This window comes from Haplochromis burtoni, unplaced genomic scaffold, assembly GCF_018398535.1.
Source record: "Haplochromis burtoni strain Fernald_Lab_line unplaced genomic scaffold, NCSU_Asbu1 Contig_156, whole genome shotgun sequence".
NCBI lineage: Eukaryota > Metazoa > Chordata > Actinopteri > Cichliformes > Cichlidae > Haplochromis > Haplochromis burtoni.
Window position 1 is genome coordinate 284,519 of NW_024582517.1, and position 23,023 is coordinate 307,541.

The 23,023-nt window shown below is 40.1% G+C and overlaps 1 protein-coding gene across 1 annotated transcript in view; it reads right to left on the reverse strand.

Annotated features, from left to right (window-relative positions):
* atg7 (ATG7 autophagy related 7 homolog (S. cerevisiae)) overlaps positions 1-23,023 on the reverse strand; it is a 58,323-nt gene that overhangs the window by 4,485 nt on the left and 30,815 nt on the right. The window contains exon 18 of the mRNA XM_005932296.3: positions 21,973-22,095. Within this exon, the coding sequence (XP_005932358.1) occupies positions 21,973-22,095 (123 nt within the window). The remainder of the gene's footprint in view (positions 1-21,972; positions 22,096-23,023) is intronic.

Consider the following 23,023-nt stretch of genomic DNA (forward strand, 5'->3'; position numbering starts at 1 on the left):
GTGTGTGTGTGTGTGTGTGTGTGTGTGTGTGTGTGTGTGTGTGTGTGTGTGTGTGTGTGTGTGTGTGTGTGTGAGAACCTTATGTAACACGAATAGCTCCAGCAAACTGAAGCCTACAACTTTACTACACTCTTTCGAGCTCAGCTGAATACTTGGGATGTTTCTCAACCATTGGAAGCCACCTCTGTTGCTGCAACACATAAGCAGATTTCTGTAAAGCCAAGATCAAAATAAATCACTTCTCAGCTCTGTCCAATTAGGAAACTTATTGAAACCCAAACTCCTTCTTGCATCATTCACATGTACAATCACACCTGTTCAACTGCTTGTTAACGCAAATATCTACTCAGCCAATCACCCGGCAGCAACTCAATGCATTTAGGCATTCAGATGTGATCAAGGAGACCTGTCAAATTTCAAACTGAGCTTAAAACTGGGGGAAGAAAGGTGATTTGAGTGACTTTGAACATGGCAAGGTTGTCTGAGTATTTCAGAAATGGCTGATCTAGTGGGATTTTCTCATGTGATCATCTCTTGAGTTTACAGAGAGAGAAATTACCCAGTGTGCTATATGGAACCCAATGAGAATCAACAGGAGAATCGATAAGGAATCAAGTCGATACGTGACAATGATAATGAAATCAGAATCGCTCTATTCTTATTAAATCCCATCCTTAGTAAAGACCCTACAACAGTACAGAGAAAACCCCGACAATCAAAGGACCTCCTTTGATCGAGCACTTCGTGAAAGTGGGACAGAAAAACTACCTAGGAAGAAACCTCGAGCAGAACCAGGCTCAGGGAGGGGCAGCCACCAGCCTATTTTTATGTCTTGCTAGACTTGGTGCATGTTCAACTTTTATCACCATAAAAAGCTGCGTGAGAAGGTAAAACTTGACTCTTCTAACAGATGGAAGAAAGCAAGAAGCAGGATTCAGTTTTTCTTTTTTTATTTGAAGGACTACATTAATCCGAAAAATATCAACAATAAAACTAATGACTGCTTGCAGCTCTAGCTTTAATTATATTTGTCTTGGCTGTTTGACCTCTACTTCACACACACACCCTCAAAGGAATTGGCAACAACACAATCGATGAAACATCTTTACCTTTGAAGCCGCCTTATCGCTCCAAGACCTTGAGCCACCGCAGGTTTGAAAACAAAAGGATTGCAGGATGTTTCATAACATCCAACAGTAAGCTGCATGTAATCATTGTGCGAATGTGTTTGTAATCAGTTGGGCTCCGGCTGATATGACAACTCTAATCCAGGCTAGTTGTTGAGACAAGGCCGGGATCTGATCAGATAGTGAAGGCTTTAGCTGGAAGCTGAGGCTGGTAGAATCACAGCCAACTCTCTGCTGCTGATTGTTGCTGCTACCCCGCAAATGGAGCACAAGCCTCAGCATGAAGGGCAACGTTTATCTCAAAAACGAGTGCCCGAGCTACGGTGTTTACTGCCTGAAATCACAGTTTATCAGGGAGAAAGTTTTCAGATCACTGTCATTTCACTGACAAGGGTTGCTGCTCCTTAGGAGAGCCGATCCAAAATACTGAGCCAACTTACAGGAATAGTTCCTAAGTGCGGGTGGCCCCCAGTGGGAATCCAGCCTCTAAAGTCATTCAACTAGCTAGTGCTACACAACCACTGATGGGCTTTGCTATTAAACACACATCTGTTTTACATATTAGGACTGACACCAAAGCACAAAGTGCAAAGTCGAGCTTTCATCATGGAGACTGGCTCCATCTGATATGTAATTAGAGGACCACACAGACTGATGTGGTTTATGGCTGCTGGATACAACACTGACTGTGCGCTGTTGGTTGAGGAAGAAGACGAGGGATATCCAGTTGGAAGAAAATATTTGGTTCGTGTAGGTGATCTTGGATAGTTCATAAAAGTATTTACAAACCTCTGTTCATATATCTGTTCATATATCTGTGCATACACAGTGCGGCCTCTCGTTGGAGGGCATTTAGGCTGTATGTAAACTATGCTAGTGGGACATTCACTCATCAGATGAAAAAAAAGTAAAAATAACTGAAACAGACATAACAAAAACATGGTGGAAGTGGTACTGATACAACATTTTACAACACCTCCATTTCTGTGCGACGTCTCAGCAAATCCTAAAAGCTTAAAGCATAGAAAAAAAAACACATTCAAATTTTTTTAAGGGTGAATTGTTGAACTAGAAATACTGAACTCCAGGTTTTTTGTACCATAAATCCAGACTTAGGATGAGTCCTAAGTCTGGATTTATGGTGTGCTCCTGAATAAGTCGGAAATTCCGGGTTCCTACTGGGAAATTATTTGTGGAACGTCCCCTCAACTCAGATTTCCCACTCGGAAAGTCGGCGCAGACCAACACACCCCAAGGTGTGCAGAGATGCTGCAGGAAGGTTTAATCCAACACAGGAGTACTACTATGTCATTTTACTGTGCAGTGCTAACGCACAAACATCAGGATAAGCTGCAGGTTTTTGGAAACAAGTTCCACAGACATATGAAGGTAAACTTGGCTCTTTTTTTGTCATAGTCACCAAAGATTTGAAGTGCTACATGCAAAAAGAAAGAAAGAAAAAAGAAAAATATTCCAGCAAACTCAGCAAAAGAGTGAAAGTGAAAAGATCCTGGGTTCTGCAAAAAGGACAATGATCAAAATCAGACCTCGAAATCCATCATGAACTGTTTACAGTCTCCTGACCGCTACCAATCTGCATAAGGTACATAATGGCACCTCCCAAAGAGGTTTTGGCCTTCCCCCAAAGGAAAATCACCAGGACTGAAAATGATTTTTTTTTTTATAACCGCTGTTTTTTTTAATGGTTTTGAATTAACTCAAGCAGAAAATCGATTTTTATGCATCAAATGACCACAAAAAACAGGAAAACACATGGACTTCTGTTAGCAAAGTAATACAGAGTCTTTAATACAGAGTCCCTCAGGGAGGAGCAGCTATTTGCTGTGACTGGCTGGGGGTGAGGACAGAGGGAGACAGGATAAAAGACACACTGTAGAAGAGAGATGGAGATTAATAATAAATACATGAAAAGTGTGAAAAGAGGTGAGTGTAAAAAATATAAGCTTTATCTAAAAGGAAAGTTTTCAGCCTAATCTTAAAAGTAGAGAGGGTACATCATATATTTTGATGCACGCTCAAAAATCCAGGTAAAGAAACCGTAGGACGGAGCGTTTTCAGTGGGAGAAACATTTCATCACTCATCTAAGTGGCTTCTTCAGTCTCAGCTGACTCCAGGTTTCTCCAACCTTATAAACAGTTCATTTGCATAATGACTGAAACTAGCACCAAACAATGGACTGTGAGGTCAGTTTCTTGACTGTTAATATGCATACTGTCATGACCACTGATCAGCAACCACCAACCAAATCATGGCAATCCTCACGACACTTAACAGCGTACACTATACTACTCCGTTTGTGCCGGGGGACCCCATCCTTGGGGTGGATCAATTTTGGCACAGCGTGTTGCCTCTCAGCTATTCCAATACTCCTGATACATAAACGATCACTAAGTGATCATAAGTGATCCAAATGAAGCATCGTGCTACATGATATGCATCTACTATGGAATAAAACATCTTTGAACATTAAATGATTTTTAAAATAATTCATAGATTAAGAACTGAAAGACTGGATGATAGAAAACAAAGGGATCAACGGAGTATTTGTGTGTTGCAGAATAAGTTGGCAACAAGTCTGTTGGCAGCCAGTAATTATTCAGTTGCTGCTATTTGTGATACATTATGACTCATGTGCAATTTATAGGAAAACATTGCTTGAAATAAATCTTGGTTTGTAAACTTAATGTGTCATATTCCAGTAAAAAGGTCAATTAGGATTAAAAGTGTTAAACTCTTTTTGACTGAGTCTCTTCTTTCGCAACACACTTGAAACAGTCACACACACACACACACACACACAAAACATAAGTGCATGTGCGTTCCCATTTTCAGGCAAGAACATGACATCATAGGGTACTATGCAACACCAACTGTTGGTGTATTCCCAACAACATTCCTGAATTCCTCTGTGGTATTTCTTCACCATGTGGGCAGTCTGTCAATTCTGCAAGTCAATTTTGCAGTCTGGGGGTTTTACTGGTTGAGAGACAGTTTAAAGTAGGGTGAAAATGTCAAGACAAATGCAGGAAATAAAAAGTTTAGAAAGAAATGGAATAATAGCAGAACATATCTGTCTGGTTAATCTTTGTTTCTACCTTCCGCTATGGCCACAAACTTTAGGTAGCGACTAAAGGTATATGATAGCCGAGACAAATAATGGAAATTAGCTTCCTCCAAAGGCTTTAAGGGTTCAGCCTCTGAAACAGGGTGTGGAAATCATGTATTTGGCAGGAGCTCACGGTAAAGGTGCTGCTCCTCCACATCAAAAGGAGCCAATTGGTGTGGTTTGAGCATCTGACTAGGATGCTTCCTAGGTGAGGTGCTTTGGGCACGTCCAACCAGGAAGTGACCCCGGGGCAGACCCAAGACACGCTGGAGAGATTATGTTGGCTGGGGATGGCCTGGTTTGGGGATGCAGTAGAAGGTGGTCTGGGATTCTCTGCTTAGACTGCTAATGAGATTTTAAAAAATGGATGGAGGCAGCGTGTAGTGCGCGCTGACACAATAAGCAGAACTGTCACTGGTATTGCTTGGAAGTAAAAACACTCATTTGATAAAGTAGTTCCAGATGCCTCGGTGGATATAAAATGTCGGGACTAAGAGATACAGATTCAAAGCAGTACATGTGTCAAACCAGGATGTAGATTTGGTTTGGCTAAACGAGAAACAGACCACAAGACTGTTTAAATATACTGAGTGTAAACATCTCACAACTAGCAGCTATTTCCACAGATTTTAAAAACTCTTGACAGTCATACTGGGTCACACAAAAACACTATAATTACAGCAAATTTAATTCCGTGTACCAATACTGAAATTCTGGGAACTTGCATAAATAGCAGCAGACTTCACTTCTGTACAGATTTTTACTATTATGTGATTGGTTCACACAAGGAGCATTTGTGTCTATTTTCTCTGCACGTGCACTTTATAGTCCTCTTCCCACCCAGAAAACACTGTAACCTGAGGAAAAACCTCAGGGCCTTAATAACTATGTAATTCTGCAGCCACATGGCACCGCACTGTATTCCTTAAGTTAACGAAAACTAAAGACATTCCACATCTGAAGGGTTTGTGTACTACAGTACAGCTGGACTGAAATGTAGGTAGTCCCAACCCCCTCGTTTTGAAATGATCACTATGTGTGCTTCCATTTCCTCCAGCAATCCCCTGTGTTCTTTCTGATGTCCTCTTTGTTCCAGGGCTGCAGCTCTCATGGGGGAGCTTGGTGAACATGGCGTGTAATTGGGTGTGCATGGGTACACAATCTGTTCACTGGGACTTGAGACAGGAAAAGGAAAAGGGGATGGGTGGAGACAGGAAAAGGAGGGGAACCTACTAACTTAACCTGCCCTATCGGTGACACATATCCTATGTGCAGATTACGTTCAAAGAAAAAAGAAAAAAGACCCACACACCCTCTCTTTGACACTAAAAGGCAATAACTTTTTATTAAATATTTGACATTTTTTTAAGAGTGTTTGTTTTTTCTACAAAAAAATAAACACTCATCACTAAAAATATAATGCGAGGATAATCTGTATATGAAATGACAGCCTTAGGATATGAAAAAGTAAAGCAAATCTATTCTTTCCAGCAGAGTGAGACTTCTCTCACTCCAAAAATAAAGATCATTTTGCTTCCTTGATCTGTAGCCTCAGTAAACACTTTACTGATGAGTTTATGTTCTCAATTCCCAGTTTCATGTCTTTTTGAGTATAACAAGATGCTCATTTTGTAAATTATGGTCCCCATCAGAGTTAAAAACAAAGGATAAAACCGGATATTCTTTAGGGTGGGCCTATCACTCTATTCTAAAACTGTGCAGTGTATCTCAGTTTCTCTCTCAGATCCATGTGTTTGTCATGTCCGGTTTCATAACGCCAAGTTCGCAGGAGCCAAAATGCCTCACTTGAGGTTTTCAACACACAATTTCGCAAACCACTGGTTTGTGTCATGGTTACCAGTTGCATCTTTTATATGCAGTCTATGCTTTTATCTCTGTTGTTCTGCTGTCGTGGTTTACTGAGGTACTTACTAGAAATACTACTGGGTGTGACGTTATAGGACACCTCACTGAATAGCAGTGGTGTGACTCCAGCACTCACAAACATCACTGCAGTGCTACAGGAAGCCAGCTCAACTTTCATCATCTTACATCGATGCAGTGACCCTCGCAGGCATCAGTTTGTAGCTTCATACCAATGGAAATGTAACAGAACTCAATCAAGCTGCCATTGCACTTCAGTAACACTGTTGGACTCATTATGAAATCCAATGCTTTTTTTATTCCACGTATGCTTCTTCCCAGTTCAAAGCCCAGCAATCTTACTTATTTATAGTCTCTAGTTGTCAGACCTGAAAGGCTCAAGTGTCGATGTTTGAGGCACTTTTCCCTCACAAAGCTTCCCCCACATCCAGCGTAGATCCAAATTTGGTGGCTCCTCTGTAACTTAGGCAACTTTATGGGGTTAATTTCCTTCTGAACTTGACAAAAATGTTAACAGATACCCAATTATCTTATCTTATATTTATTAGGTATTTAATTCAATCGATAAAGGAATGCTACTTGTATGGCTCACCAGCAGCTGAGGGAAAATGTGGCTGAAAAGGCTGGGGGGGGATAAACCCAGGTCATAATTTTATTAAATGACAGCAGTGTGTTTTACAATAGCTACAAAAAAACAGCCCAGTCGTTAAAAGTGTAGCAATTACATTTGGAGACAGAGGGAAAATAAGTGACACAAGGAAAAATGGGAACAACAGGACAACACGGATGAAGCTCGAGAGGAGGTTGAAGAAAATAAACGTCAGGCGGAAAGTGAAGGATAACATGGATGGGAGTGAAATTCGTCTGACGCAAGTTAAAAAAGGGAAAAGAGATGGCTTAGAGGAGCTCTCGTGGGAACGGCGTTAATGTTCAGGTCCCAGCTGAGGTCATGTCCCCTTGGCTGTGTTTTTATAATCTCCCGAGTCTTGGGGTAATCAAACAAAGCAGTGGCATTCTCAATACTCGACCCAGATAACAAACTTTGGACCAAACCCTTTCACGGAGAACTGACAAACCAGAAGCGATGCAGCATCCTCTTTTCATTTCCTTTGCTACTTTTCACTCTCTCTTTTCTTTACTTTAAGTCAGCCGGAGTCTGCTGCCACCACCTCCACCTCCCCCTTTTCCCACTTTTTCTGTCAGCGTCGTGAAGGCCAGCAACAACAACAAATGGAGCCTCTCTCCGCTGGGTGTGGTGGCCTGCAGAGCAACAGCTGGGTTCTGTTGTTTCTCCTGAGACACCAACAGACTATTCGCCCTTCTTTGCAGGAGGACTGTTCTTCCATGTTCTTAACTTTTTTCTTAAATATTTAGGGGCTTAAATTTCCCAAATGTCCTCTTTTTCCAGCGGCAGTGACTTTCTACCTTTCTCTGAAATGTTTCCCTAGATCGAAACCGTTTTTGAAAACAACATTTAGTTCGACAACTGACATATCCTTTTTCCTTTAAAAGTCTCTTGCTCCGTCTGCCTTACTCTACTTTTCTGTCCTTTCTCTCACTGTCAGCCACTGGCTATCGTTCTCCATCTTCCACTTCCCTACGTTTTTCCCCGTTCCCTGTTGACCATTTCCCAGTGACACATTTCCTGTACAGCAGAGGTTATCAACACATTTTAGAGTCATATCAGGGTTTAAAAAAAAAGGGTAAAAAAATATCAAATTTAGCTACATAGTAAAATATATAACAGTACGCTTGAAAAAAGTCCTTTTACAGATTACGTATGATTTTTAAAAACTGGTTTTCGCTGTTCAGTTACAGCTGTTATGACAGTGACAACTATTATTTGTGTGCCAAAGCTGCAGTAAAATTAAAACCTTTAAAAGTTTGAAGCCTCTGTTTAGATCAGCTGCAGTCGCCTCTGGCGAGGCATTAGCATGTGTGTGTGCTCGCAGTGTAATGAACCATTTTTGAGGGTGCAACTAACCGAATGGCAATAACAGATCAACTTCAGAGGCGGTGTGTGTACGTGTATGTGTGCCCTGCCAGTTCAGACCTGCCCTACGTTTAATTAGAACTATGAGTCAAAGCCCAACTTGTGGTCAGAGCAGCAATCAAACACTAGCAGGGCCCCATGGGCACGTGCACTAAGACACACACGGGCTTGGGTAAGCGTGCGCGCACATTCACAGATCCTCTCACGTACTTCTGCCTAACAAAAACCCTCAGCAGAATGCATATTATGAAACGAGAACTCTTTTTTTTCTCTGTTTTAAAATCTGTAAATTGTCAAATTGAGTGCAAATACTATTCAAACCAGTCGTTCTACTGTAGAGCAGCAATCCCTGCACGCAAATACAGACACACACATACACAAACGCATTTAATAGAAGAAAAGAAGACAAAGTGCTTAGTAAACCACAGTTGAAGCAATCTTTTGATCTGATGCTAAGCACAGCAGACAGTCACAGTCTTTCATTACAAGGCTTTGCACTTTGCGAATCAGTCACTGCCAACAACTTAAAACTTCATATATGAAGAAAAGAAACAAAGTCAGTCAAACATTAGCCAAAGTCTATCTGTGAGCGTTGGTCGTAGTCTCACTCACAGATAGCAGACAAACACAAATATACTATATGTACAGATACATGCTGTATGCAAATCATGCAGTACTTATCGTGCGTGCACCCGCGTGTATGTATGTGTAATTATCAGAACCCCGGGCTCGATGTTATCACTGCTCTCCATGTGCTCGACAGGACGGCATCGGGAGAAAAGATAAGAACCGGCACTGTGGCCAGATGTCCAATGTGTGCGTGTGTGCAATTCCTTTTCAAATCGGAGCTCCTGGGCAGATTACCTGTGACCAGCAAGGCAGGCCAGAATCAGGCTACAAGATCCTCTCTCTCTCTTACACACACGCACACACACACACTCTTATCTCCGTCTTTGATGCAGCTGGAGATTTTTACTGTGTTTGCCAAAACCAGAAAATGAGGACAAAAAGCCCTGAACTGACAGAATCCATGGAAAACACTTTAGACTCCAGGTTATATGTACACACAGCAGCTATCTGTGTTCATGTGAATGTAAAACTGATCGTTTGATTATTCTTGACATTTTTTTTTTTCAAATAAATTTCTGTATGTTGTAGTAGTTGTGCGTAACAGAAAAATACAACTCTTAGTGGGTTTGATGTTAGAAACACTCCTGAGTGGAGATTTCGTCATGTGCTAATACATCTGTGTATGCCAGGTTTCAGCATATCAAACAACAGAATATGTACTGGGCACAATGTGTGCTTACATTCTGATAACATTCACTTCCTTTGGTTCCAGCTGAGCTGCATTTAGTTGGATACAGATGACACATTTGACCTTCACTGGAAAGGTAAACATCCATTAAATTCAGCGCTGGTATCTCCAAACCTTTTGTCCTTAGTGAGGAACAAAACAAAGTATTTGAATTTAATTACTCAACCTGAAAGATGAGATTGGACCCAATATGTAGTGATGTTGTCTAATACCAGTTTCCGTATCAAGGAGGATGAGATTATTGTTTATAATCCAACCTTCAAATGAAAGGTGTAATATCTTTAAATATAAATTAAATATAATATGTCTTTAAATATAATATCATTGTTTTTCTGTTTTGTTTTGTTTTTTTACCTTAAAGCAATTTCAGTAACAATGCAGAGCAGACCCCCTTACTTATATCACTGCAACTGTAGTGCCACAGTCTCCAGTTTGAACAGTGAGGGAAAAAAATGAACAAAAAAAAACAACAAACAAACAATCACATGACATAAAAGTTGGAACTTTTGCAATTTTTGCTATAACCAGACTTCATCCAGCAAAGATGAAGGCATTCTTCATGGGACTTTATATTAGACACTTAGTAACCTGTCCACAGCATACCCTGCCTTCCATCCCTCATGACCTTAATTGGTTAAGTAGCAGAAAATGGACAGATGGTAATATAAACGGTTTTATATTCAAAATTATGCATTTATCAAACTGGGCTTCCAGGACTCCATTACACACTTATACCTAAAATAACACTACCTCATCATCCATTAATAGATGGCAGAAAATTATTTTTCTAAATGATACATAGCTCGCCAACTTGATTCACTTCATTTGATAGCGCCAAATCACAACAACAGTTGTTGTCTCAAAGTATTTTATATTGTAAGGTAAAAAACCTTCAATTACAGAGAGAAAGCCCCAATGATCAGACGACATCCTATGAGCAAGAACCTGGTGACAGTGGGAAGGAAGAACCCCCTTTTAATAGGAAGAAACCTCTGGCTCAGGCTCAGGGAGAGGCAGCCATCTGCTGTGACTAGTTGGGGAGTAACAATAAAATGTGTATCTTTTTGCTTTTCAAAAATTGTGCATTACTTAGCGTTTTCTCCGTAGTTTAACAAAAAAAAAGGGTATACAAAAAAGAAGACAAAAACCAGTGACGGTGTGTTTTGACGCCATGACAAAAACATAATATAGGTGTTGTCATATCAATAAATCATTCAAGAGTTTTTAGAGTACTAGCAAATAAGTTATTTGTATTGGGACTAAATAATACCAGAAATCAGATAATAAAATCTTAATCTCCAATAACATAATGTCCATGTTAAAACAAAGATTACATTGAATAGTTCAGCTGTGTAGCAAACCGATCCACATGTAAGCAAGTGGTGTTGGGGTGCTTGCACAAGTGACAGTCCACTCCAAAAGTGCAAAGCTGACACAGATACAGAAATAGTTGTTAAGCTACCGAACAGGAAGGAGAGTAGGAGCTAAACAGGGACGACTAGACTACTACTCTGTCTGCTGCCACCCAGTCATCTGTCCATCTGTCTGTCGCTCGCTTCCTGGCTCGAAGAAGACATCACTTTGGACTGACTGGCGCCTGAGAGGAGAGGCCATGTATAGGAACAGGGCCTCTGTAAGTTTTCCCATGTAGTGAAGGAAAATCTGGCTTTATGGATCCTATTTATGACTTATGAAAATACCTCCCTGTGATTGATGATTAGTAATTCTGTATGAGCTTCTTTGGGGTCAAGACACAGGACAGCTGTTCTGGGTGCCATGCTTCTTCTCCACCCCCATCCTACAGTACATCCCTTTGCTGGCTCCAATCCTGTGCATAAGGGTATTAATACAGCCCACCAAGGGAGAAAAGTGGACTTATTTCCGTGCCAAGAAGCTTTACAACATATCACCTGCTGTTCTTCTCACCTCTTCATTTTTATCTCCACATTGAGTGAAAAAGCTCGTAAAAATGCTAATATCAGTAACAACAATAATAAACCTACCTAGTGCTAAATCAACAATAACTCAGGTAATCTATTAAAATTGACCAGTCTTTTCTTCCTCTTATAAAACAAAATCTCTGTGTTTGTCTCTTTGTCTGCCAACTCCTCCTACACGATGAGGATTTGAGCAACCATTACAATGCCATCAAATTGCTTGGCAACCACCTAGCAACAGGCTAGGCTGAACAGTATTTTTTGCCTCTATGCACCTACAACACCTTATGAAAGGATCCTATTGTTTTAATTTTATGACAATAACATGTCCATTATAACCACAAAAGCTGAATTATACGTGATAGATGACAATGTTATCACGTTGCCTAGCAATCACCTTGCAATGGGCTAAAAGAGACCATTGTTTGCATTTATACACTTACAGCACCTCATATTGTTTTAATTTCACGGCCAAACAAGAACAGGCAACAAACAATATTGCAATATGAGCATGTACTAATAAGGCAAATGGATCACTGACTGCATATTTCTTCTTTCTTCTAATGTGAACTGCTTTTCCTGGGTATTTATATTTTGCTGAACATGGCACCTTGTAATGATGGAAACACTGAGCAGTTAGTTCTAAGTGTCATGTTACCTCAGCTAGAGGATCAGAAAGGTGGGACAGGGGCAGTTAAATGACTGATGGCGTACTGTAGCTGCCACACCTGACCCAAGTCCTGAATGACCTGCCCTGGCACAGAACATGTATTATTCAATCCAGTAACTCTATTGAGTAAAGCAGGCTGTGGTTGAATCACTTTGTTATCCCTATTTGTCAAACTTCACTTGTTTGCACTACACTATTTTCCCTTTTGTGGTTGCCAGCACTCACTGCCAGCGTCAGACAACCAAGAGCCAATTTGTGCTGGACAATCTAGAACCTGTGAAGACTAGGGTTAGTTATAAAAACAAACACACAAGAATTACTCACCCCACTTATATGTTAAGGTTAGCATATGTAGGATTAGCAAGTGAGGCTAAAAGTCAAGCCACCGATGACACAAAGCTTCTGAATTTAGCCTGTAAAGGACTGGGATGATTTAGACTATGTATAGGAACAAAGTTTCTGCATGTGTGAGAAACTGTGTAAAGAAAGGAAGGATAGAAGATGTGACCTGTCTCTCCCTGCTGGCATGCATCAGAGAAAGAAGAGCACACTTTTATAATTAGCAGTGCAGAAGATGTCAAGCAGGAATAGCTGGCATATGTATGGGACATAAATATGCATGTGCCACATGATGGTATGCACGCTTTACTTTTTACATTAATACACAGAAATACAAAATCACACAAAGAGTCTGTAATGTAGCAATATTTTCATAAATTTTCCTTGAAGGTTTTCTGGAATTAACCAATTGAGATTATTCAAGGAGTAAACTTCAGATCAATTAATTCAAATGATCTGTAACAATAAGTATTTTAGGCAGAGTGAACTTAGAAGCTATCAAATTATAACAAGAAAGAAATGAAGACTAAAGTTTCCAGTAATAAATTTAGAATGATCACATATTTCCTCATGTTTAAACTGAAATTTCTTTTTATGAGATCTGTGAAGAATCTCTTCTTGACTTTCAAACTCTAAACAAATTATGGAACATGGTATCAAATAACTTTCTGAATCCTTCTTCTGTGTTTCAACCACAACTGCTACCTTTCCTCTCCTTTCCTGGAAACTGCTGCATGAAAGCAGCCAGTTAATGTTCTACTGAATTAAATATAAAATGCTTCATCTCTCTGCATCTTAATAGGTGATATTTTAACTTCTTTTGTGGTTTGACATGTTTTTACTGGAAAGAAGATGTTGGGCTGAGATCAAGGGGGAGATATTATACATAATTCAAATGGTGATGTTTTATGCTAGTAATAGATGATATTAAAACATGCATCAGGCATGCTTTTTTGTTTCAACTGATTATAAAATAAGAGTTAGTTGCATAATGTAGTTGTATCCAGACTGGTTTCATGAAAAAGTGTCGCTTTCACCATGCACTTCTGTCTGCCACTGGGCATGAAAACTACCGGGAAAATGAAGTTTCAATCGTGCAGCCAAAACAAAAGGAACATTTCATTTTCCTGGTAGTTTTCCTGAATTAGCTTGTAATGGCAGATGTTGGAATAAGTAAAATAAATAAAGACTGCATGGCCAAAAAAAAAATCAATAAAAAGCAAGGTGAAGAGGAAGTGTATAATCGAAATCTAAAGTTTAAACAAGAGTAAAGTCAGTTGGCTAGAAACGCATGAGAGCACTCTAATACTTGGCTTTTGCTGCTAAACTCAATAAGGGCCCAGTCACACAGGCCTAGAGACTTGACGGTGACCTCCTAGTAACCACCAGTAACTAGGACAAAATGTGTATTACTCAACAGGTCAGGAAGTGCTTGCTTCGGGTCCAATCGATTGCTGAAGCCCCAGCCACAGATCCAGAGACCGGTCAGTAATGCCAGTGACACAGGTTGCAAGGGAATTTTGAAACAATGTGTTACCAACCAATATTTTCCATTTCCAGTTTCACTCAATGATTAGTTGGCAAGTGTTTTCACACAAATCAGCATCATTCAGGCAAATCACAGGTGACCGTGGGAGAGGTTTTTGGTCCAGAACCTTCTTTGCAACCGATGTCACATAGCGACAGCCATCTTTAATAAAATGATAAGTCTGGCTGCTTTACCAGGTGTAACAATGAATAAATCCTTTTTTTCCATGGATGCCTGGATGTTAAAGTTTAACAGAGTTAGAAGTTAGCAGGGAGTTAGCTTGCTAATTTCCATCTAAACATAATATACCCTGTTCCAACTGAGGGATTTCAGAAAAATTAAAACGTACAGTTCTGCTATCACTTCTGACATAAATGAAGACAGAAAACTAAACAGCAGTGATGTTTGTGGGGTTACTGAAGTTTGGCTAGCTGGTATGTACTGATGTGCTACGTGGTGGCTAGCTATATAAACACATTAGCACAGTAACGTTTCCACTCAATAAAAGTTAGCAATCGCATGGCAGGTTGCTGTAAACGGACCAAACTTCAGTCAGAAGCACAACCGAGATCATTCATCAACAATACGAGGTTAGTCATTAATATACTGTTGCATGGGATGGGCTGTAGTTACACTGTAAAGTTTTTAAAAAATGGTGCTTTAAAACATGCTGCCGATGAATAGTGGTAATAAAAACTGAGAAACGCAGACAGTGTTCACTGACCTTTTTCCCCCCTTTTTTTAAGGAGCTTGTTCAGATTAAATAGAAAATTAAATAGAAAATAGACAGTGTTAAAAAAAAAAAAACCAACAGCCTTAGTAAACACAAAGTAGTTTGGACCCGGAAGCAGGGTTCATACATCATCACTTAACAACTGGATAGGAAGTTGGTGTTTATGAACAGCAACAGCTTGTTAACACACAATTTCCATACTTTCCAAGTCTTACTGAATGGAGTTTCATGGATTTCATCAAGTTAAAAAAAACAAAAGGATTGTACTTAGATATAAAGAGTTAAAAAAAAAAAATAGGTGATTTTTTTTTTTTGTTTCAAAGGAACTTAATAGTAAATCGAAATGAAAATAAGCAACTACTCAGGGACGGTAGATTGCAGTCAATTTAAAGACAATTTATACTTTTTTAAAATGTCTCTCTCATTCTCCCTCCTTATTTTTTTTTCCCCACTCGAACTCTCCGTCTCACAGGAGGGTGTGCAGTACAATAATGAAAAAGCAGACTTAATATGTTTTCCCTGAGTCCATCTGGTAATAATTGCAGCATGTAGCAACTGTAGCTGTGTTTGGATAAAGCTCTGACATACATGGGGCCCTCTGACGCTCATAGAGTAAGCGTGTGTGTGTGTGCGCGCGCGTGTGTGTCTCCACTGGGAGAGTCTGTTTATGTGGGGACAAAGAGAGAGAGAGGAAGAAGAAAAAAAGCATGTGACTGGATAATGTGTGTTACTCTGAGTGTGTGTGCGCGTATCCGCACTTGTATGCTTTCCAAGCTGCTGGGTGACGGGCCAACATAACTAAATCAACTTTATCGTCAGCGCACTGTTTTACGTGGATAAGCGCAGAGCAGAGCATGGATGGATGTGTGTGGGTGGTTGGGTAACATCTCCTCCTCAAGGGGATGAGTATGACTCAGGGTGATGATTACTGGCATCTGATGGCACTGAGATTGCTATCAAAAAGCCACAGGCACACTGGACAGATCCAGGTACCTACATCTTATCGAACACAGCTTCTGTGTACTAAAATTAGACCTAAAGAATTTTCAGCAAGACTCGGATCACTTCTTTACTTAGACGACAGGTACGGTTCAATCTTAGGTCACGCAGCAAAACCGAAATAATTTAGATAGCAACTGTCAGAGCAATTATCCAAAGTGTGCCTCACAAACCGATCTTAAGCAAGACACTGACTCACGATATGTAACCTTGGATATTTGGAGTATCAACTTAAAAACAAATGCCTCCCAAATCAGGGGCCCCTGTACCCAAAGGAGGAATACAAGATGGTCCTATATTATTAAAAAGGGATTGAAGTAATTTCACAATGATTTCATTTCAAAATGCAACAATAAGATGATGATGTTACACAAACACAGGTTACACCCTCTAGAGTGTGTTCACATAACCAAACCCATATTAAATGTTGCCTAGTTTTTCACTCAAATCCTTGTGGAGCAAATCACATCAAGTGTTACTTGTGTGATATGAGATTCTTGTACTAAGCATGTTCTAAAGGCCCCTTTGTTAAAAATCAAGCAGCTGTCACGGTATTCAACATGAGACTACGTCCCAAAGAATCAAAACAGAAAAGAGTGTGACAAGTGACACATTCTTCTTCAAGTTCAGCACAGACGTGTCTAACTCGTGACTTGCTGCCAGTGCCAGTTGTAGTAGGTGGAAGGGAGTGGAGCATGGATTCTGCAGAAAGACCCTTTGTGCTAAAAGGGTCACACATCCTCTGTTTGAGCCATTTACAGGCTGACAGATTAACACATACGGGAAACACGCTCGTTCCCATGTTTACTGACAATGATGACAGGGACATACAACATACACAACTGAATATCAATGACCACGTGCTTCCTTGATGTTAATATAAGGAAACTGCACAGCCACAAAATAATATCTAACCTTGATAAAGTCAGATGACTTTATACGAGTGTAATGCATCACTTCCTTTACAAAATCTCCTGCAATCACATTACTAACCTGACGCATTAGAGCTGCAAATGAGTAAAAAAGCAAAGCCAGCTAGTTATTATGACTTATAATGGTATAGCGCTTCTACTTTTTTGTTAACATTAAAGTCATAAAATTAACCCATTTTGTCCTTGATCCCTGTAAGTGGCTGTATGAATGAGCGCAGTGACTCATCCTTCCAAGGCAAAGACAATCAGTGGGCATCGTAGGAAAGGTAGAGCATCCTGTACAGACACTCATTTCCTGTCAGCTTCTCTGAGTGTTTGTGTGTCTGACCCTGCCCTCAACAATGAAGCTACAGTGAGGAAGGAAAGGGCAGCCAAAACTCAAAGCAATGTTCCGGTTAAACATGTTTAAATGACAAAATTATTGTGAATTGAAATCGGAGCTTGATTCCGTTCAGGTAATGCATCCCATTCAACTTTTGAACCAACATGGCGACACAGGTTGAACATGTGACCCAATTCAGTCTTATTTGATCTGGTTTGGATAAATCACACGCTGGAAACAGTTAAAATCTTGTGGTAAATGGATATTTTTGTTGGCAACGATAACATTTAACTACAAATACTCATCTAAAGTTAGGAGAAAATGTGTATCAGTCGAGGCATGAGGCAGTTTTACGGCCTCGGAGGAAGTAAGTACAATGATTTTATAGCCAAGGTTTGTCTGAATGGTTGCCATGGTCTTTTCCTGGTTGTGTAACATTTTTCCCTCATCTCTTTTGCTTCTACAATGCTATAAATAGTAAAAATAGAGATAGTGGCCCACACTCATTCTTAACTTAAACATAATCATTCATGTGGTTATGAGATAAATAGGGACCAAGAGGGGTAAAAGAGGCCTGAAACACATGACAGCATAAAGGTGGTGTGATTGCTGGAGAGTCTATCTCAGAAAATGAGCCAAAATGTTGCTGTATGACACAATTAGACCATATGAAAATAACTCATACACACAGGAGTGACAGTGGAGGTAACAGTTGCACAACACAAGGAAAACTAACCATGGCAATCTGCAGAGTAAAAAATAAAGGAGTATAGCACAACTACAGATCAGCTCATAAATATTAAAATCAGGTCATGTTTCATTTTCCTTGCCACGAACATGAACGGCCTTAAGAGGCATGCTGCAAACAAATGTTTCAAATATAAGTAACTGATTTGCCAGATTTATAGTACATTTTCCACTCTGCCATGGTCCCATCACAGGCTGAAATCTCAGCAGGGCTGATCTCACAAAGAAGCCATTCAAAGTGACTTGTGCACGTTAACACCACACACATACACGCACAGGCACAGCTTTCAGGCAGTCTAAACTTTTACCGAACTTGAACTCCCACAAAACCCTGCAGTGACCGCATAAAAAGTAGTTCTCAGGTTACAAACTCACCCAAAATAGGCCTTAAGTACATAGTAGTGATATCTAGTGACGTAGATTATAGTTTAGAATGGTTACACACACTTGAACGGCTGTGATGAATTCAGTGTCATGCTTTAGGGAAAGGCGAGAACATTGAAAAGTATAACTTGTTTCATTGTAATACTATGTTTTTTCATATATGACCAGTACTATTGTATTTCTCATCAGAACCTGCAGTTTAAAAGTCATACTTGTAAAATCTGTCAACAGTTTCTAAAAAAACCCACACCAGATGAGATAGTTAGTCATGAAAATAGCTATTCTTTACAATTCAGGGAAACCTTTTAAAAGCAGTGAGTCACTGAAAAGTCGCTGAAACTGATAATCTTCCCATGAGGACTCATAACTGTACCCAATTCCAATATGTACACATTAAAAAGAATCACATAAGAACCCTTTAAACCCCCTAATTTTGCAGTGAGAATCATCATTATTGCAAACCAGAACTTCTCAAAATATGGGGTTGAGCCCCAAAATGATCCACAAGCCTGTTTCTAGTGGGTTCCCGCATGAAATAAGTAATAATATGCTTTCAAAGTCAAGAAAAAAAACACTACTGTCTTTCCTGGAAATGAGGGCTTTTTTTTAAGGGACGTCCTTAAAGCGCAGTAATTTTCAGAAAAAGTAATCTGTGTACAGGAAACAGACGCAAAGACTTCTGGCGCTAGTGGGCTGAGCAATCAAAACAATCTCTCCGTGTTCTGATTGAAGAGAATGGGACCGATGCCAGACTCTTCAACACGCTTCATCGGGGAGAGGGGGTGGACAGAAGGGGGTGGGAACAAATGCAAGAGATGGAGAGAAATGATAGGGATGAGGTGGAGACTGATAGAAGAAGAGGTGAGAAAGGAGGTAGAAGTTGGGGAGAGAGAGAAAAGAGGAGGAAGGCATTTTCTTCTTCACTTGTTGCTTCTCTCATTTCACCTTAAATTGTTTTCTTTTCATCTCCAGTCCTCTTTTGACGTCCATTCTTTCTTCATGCTTGTCTTTTCTACGATCTCCACTGTCTCTTATCTCTTATGTTTCTCAGTATTTTAATCTGGCTCTCATGCTTTTCTTTCACCCCCTCCTCCTCATCGATGTGTTATTAGGGAGAAAGTACATGGGATTTTCCCACAGTTCAACAGGACCAATCCCAACCCCCACCACCCACACGCACTCGTTTTCTGTCTTTCCCCCCCGATTCCCTCTGTCTCATGTCAGAGGGGAAAGTCTTGAAGAAAACCACCCATATTCCACCACAAAGTATTCTGGGTGTTTGCTGGAACTTTATGCCACTCGTTGTTCCGTCAACATTGACTGTGCGCTTCTATGGCAACACAATAATTAGAGGAAGGTTATGGGACGAAAATATCTCTGCTTCGGGATTAAAACGGCATCTTTGCTTAATGATTTAGATCCTGTTTGGTTTTGCTTTTAGAGAAATCCCAATGATGAAATTAAAGTTTCCACAAGAGGATAAAACCATTCTGAAACTGTGTGAAAAAACATATTGGTACGAATTTCCCAGGGTTGTAAAACTTCCAGGACCAATCTAAGAGCTATGTAGCCATTAATCTCTGCCCCACTGTTTAGGTTTCAGTCATGGTTGGAGTAGGCAAAGCAAGAAGCTCAGAAATCTGTTTGGTCAGCCATGAAGCCGATATGAAACGAGCTGCCCAAACCATTTCAACTACACTCTAGAGAGCCTGAAAAAAAAAGAGCCAACTGGACTTCTTTAAGTTTGTGAAGACGTTTCACCTCTCATCCAAGAGGCTTCTTCAGTTCTAAAAGCAAACGATAAAGAGCCACAGGTATTTGACCCCAAGTGGCAGCTGTCCCCTTAGACCTGGTCCAATTTTTGTCTAAGACACAAACACAAGATGAAAAAAAATGTATGCTGTGTATACTCTGCAGTGAGGTGTGGTCGGACCTCTGCATAGGTAAAACTAAACAGCCATTTCACAAATGCACAGTACAACATATAAGAACCACCTCAACAACAGACTTAGCTGTACGTGTGCACCTAAAGGACAAACTACAGATGGTTTAAGAGAGGAGTAAAGGAGGCCATCTTTGTCCACTGTGAGTAACCGTCACTGAAGAAAAGTGATGGCTTACAACATGAGCTGTCAGCCACTTTCAGTGCAGTCTTGATTTCTCTTCCCAGGCAACCCCACTCGCACCTCGTCTCTGGTGACCTCAGTAAGTCACATGATAGGTTGAGGAAAGATCTCACAGGGGTTTCACCTTTAACCACCAGTGATGGTAATGACCCATGACTTCTTTCACCCCATGGCTCATGTCAGTCGTCACATGACTCAAAGTCAATGAGCCTCAGGAATACATTCAAGGGGACAACCCCCATTAAGGGTTAAGTACCTGAGACCCCACCAATTTGTTTTTAAAACTGAAGAAGTCTCTTCAATGGGAGCTGAAACATCTTCACAAATCTAACTAATGCTGTTACCTCAGTCCAGCAGTAACTAGTTTCCACAGGTGAAGGCTAGCGGCTGATTTGATGAATGGCCTCTTTACTATTAATGTCCAACTCCATTGCAACAATCTAATCCAACAATCTGACCAATTAGTATATTTTGGGCTAGGGTTGTGCTAATGGTGATGTTAGGAATTGACAAGTGAAAGTCCGCCCGTTTTAGGTTATTTTCCATATTAAGTTAATCTTATTATTATGACATTAACATTAAACTGAATTTGTCTCAGTGTTGTTTTCATGTTGAATCTCCACATATAAAAGACGCTTATAACACAGATGTGTCTGGACGTGTACGGGCAGGCAAACAAGTTCATGCCCAGACTTCTGACTTTTAAAATTAATGTGGAGCAGCGACACTGATCCAGCACAATGAAATGAGAAAAACAGGGGATATTTCTAACTGGTGGACTGATTTTTTGGGACTCTGCATTTACAGAGAAGCTCATTTATCAATCTCCTTAAATTTTTTAAAAACACATTAATCACTTTTGTTGGTGTAGGGAGGTCACCATAAAGAGCACAGATAAAAGAGATGGGTAAAATATTTCACTCAGAAAAAACAAAAAGCAAAACAAAACTAGAACACATGGTTTAACTATCAGTCTGAGGTAAAGATGTAAAAACTTCATGCCATTTTAGCCTTTTCAGTGCTGTGTACAACTTTCCACTAACAACCTCCTGTTGGTGAGCAGCAGTGGTAGCAAAAAAATAGATTTATGATCCTGCAATCATGTCTGTTTTGTAACTTTCCAGTTATGCAGAGAAAAGAATGACTGAAAATCAACCAATCAACAGATTTTTGCTTGCATGCGGTCCTGGAGCTAACTAACAGTCTGTGGCCTGTGCGCATGGATAGGAAAGGGAACTGCTACAGCAAATTTCAATAAAATCAAAGAAGTTTTAAGAAGCACGGAGGAGAGGACTGATAATGACTGCAGTACAAAGCTTTTCATCACTCGTTTTAACGTCATTGCTGAGACAGTTTTATAAAAAAATAATAATAATAAATTTCTGCAGCATGGGCTAAGGTGAAGTACAAACCAGAGTGCAAACATCAAAAAACACCATATATTTTTGAGGCTACAACCTGCATCATCATAGCTCTTTGGAGCACTTACTCACTATTAATGCACTACCACGCAGAGCTCTTTACTCCCACTTTCAAACCAGACCCCAACAACACTTCACCTGACAGTGGTGGCTAACATTATTTAAAAAAGACAAACAGAACAAACAAACAGAAACAAAACACAAAATTGGTGACAAGTGTGCTTAACTACTTTCAAAGAATACACACACAGCTCTCATTCCAGCTATACAAACATCAGTTTCTTGTCATTATGGCTCAAGGACCAGGTTTGCCACACTTAGCACATTTTGTGATCATGTCTCCACCTATTTGTGTGGGTGGGTGTATGTGTGGACGCAATCTACCTCTGCAGCCTGTGTCTCTTGGTGCAGCAGAGTCAGCCCCGTCAGGTCCTCCAGGAATGAATGGGAAGAATTAAAAACCTTGGACAGGAAGCTGAAACCTTCCCTCTCATAGTGGTCTAAGACCTAGATTAAAAAACAAAAGAAAACATAACAACAGTTAAAGGTTATTTAATCCAAAATGCAACTCTGGGGTATTACACCATTGTTTGAATTATGTGTGCTATGATACTACACTTCTGCTTTCACTGAAAGTAAACAGAAACAGCTGATCAGCATAAACTGATCGTGAACTGGCTAAGTAACTGGGAAAAATACAAAATGACTTAAAAACTTACAAGATAAAATCTCTAAATCTTCTCTTTCTGAAAATGTAGATGTCGCCGTGTGTGCTGACTAAACAGACGAAGCCCTCTTTTAGTTTGCTCAGGTGCAAGAGTTAAAAGGTTAGACTCACACAGGTGAAAAAAAGGTTCCACAACCTAAATGCACTGTTTGACCTTTACTGTGGTTTTTAGTAATATGTTACATCTTGCCAAAGGCGGTTATGAAATGTTTTCCTTCCCCACACATTACGCTTTTGGTGTCCTTATTAAATGTGCCTTGCACTGGAAAAGTAAGCCATGCTAAAGAATCACAACATGAGAAAATGTATCTTCAAAAACATTATTACATAAAAGCAGATCATAATTTTTGCATGGAAGAAACACTTTTAAAAAAAGGAACTTTTAAAACTCTGGCCCTCAGGCTTAACTTCTGTAACACCACAATTCGGCACCTCTACAATCACTCTGCGGTGTTTACCATAATCCCCTACAGTACAGACTTCAAATACCCACACCTTCTTTCCAAAAACCACACATCCACAGATCCTCTGCCCTCTGGACTACCCTGCTAGACTTAGCAAAGCCTTTCATAGATGCCTACAGACCCTCCCCTGCAGGTGTAGAGTTACCTCTGCTTCAGACAGCAATACAATGTGTGCATCACTGTCTGTGTGTGTGAGTTCGCAGACTGGCGTCTAGTCTTGGAGCCAGACACACCGCACACAATA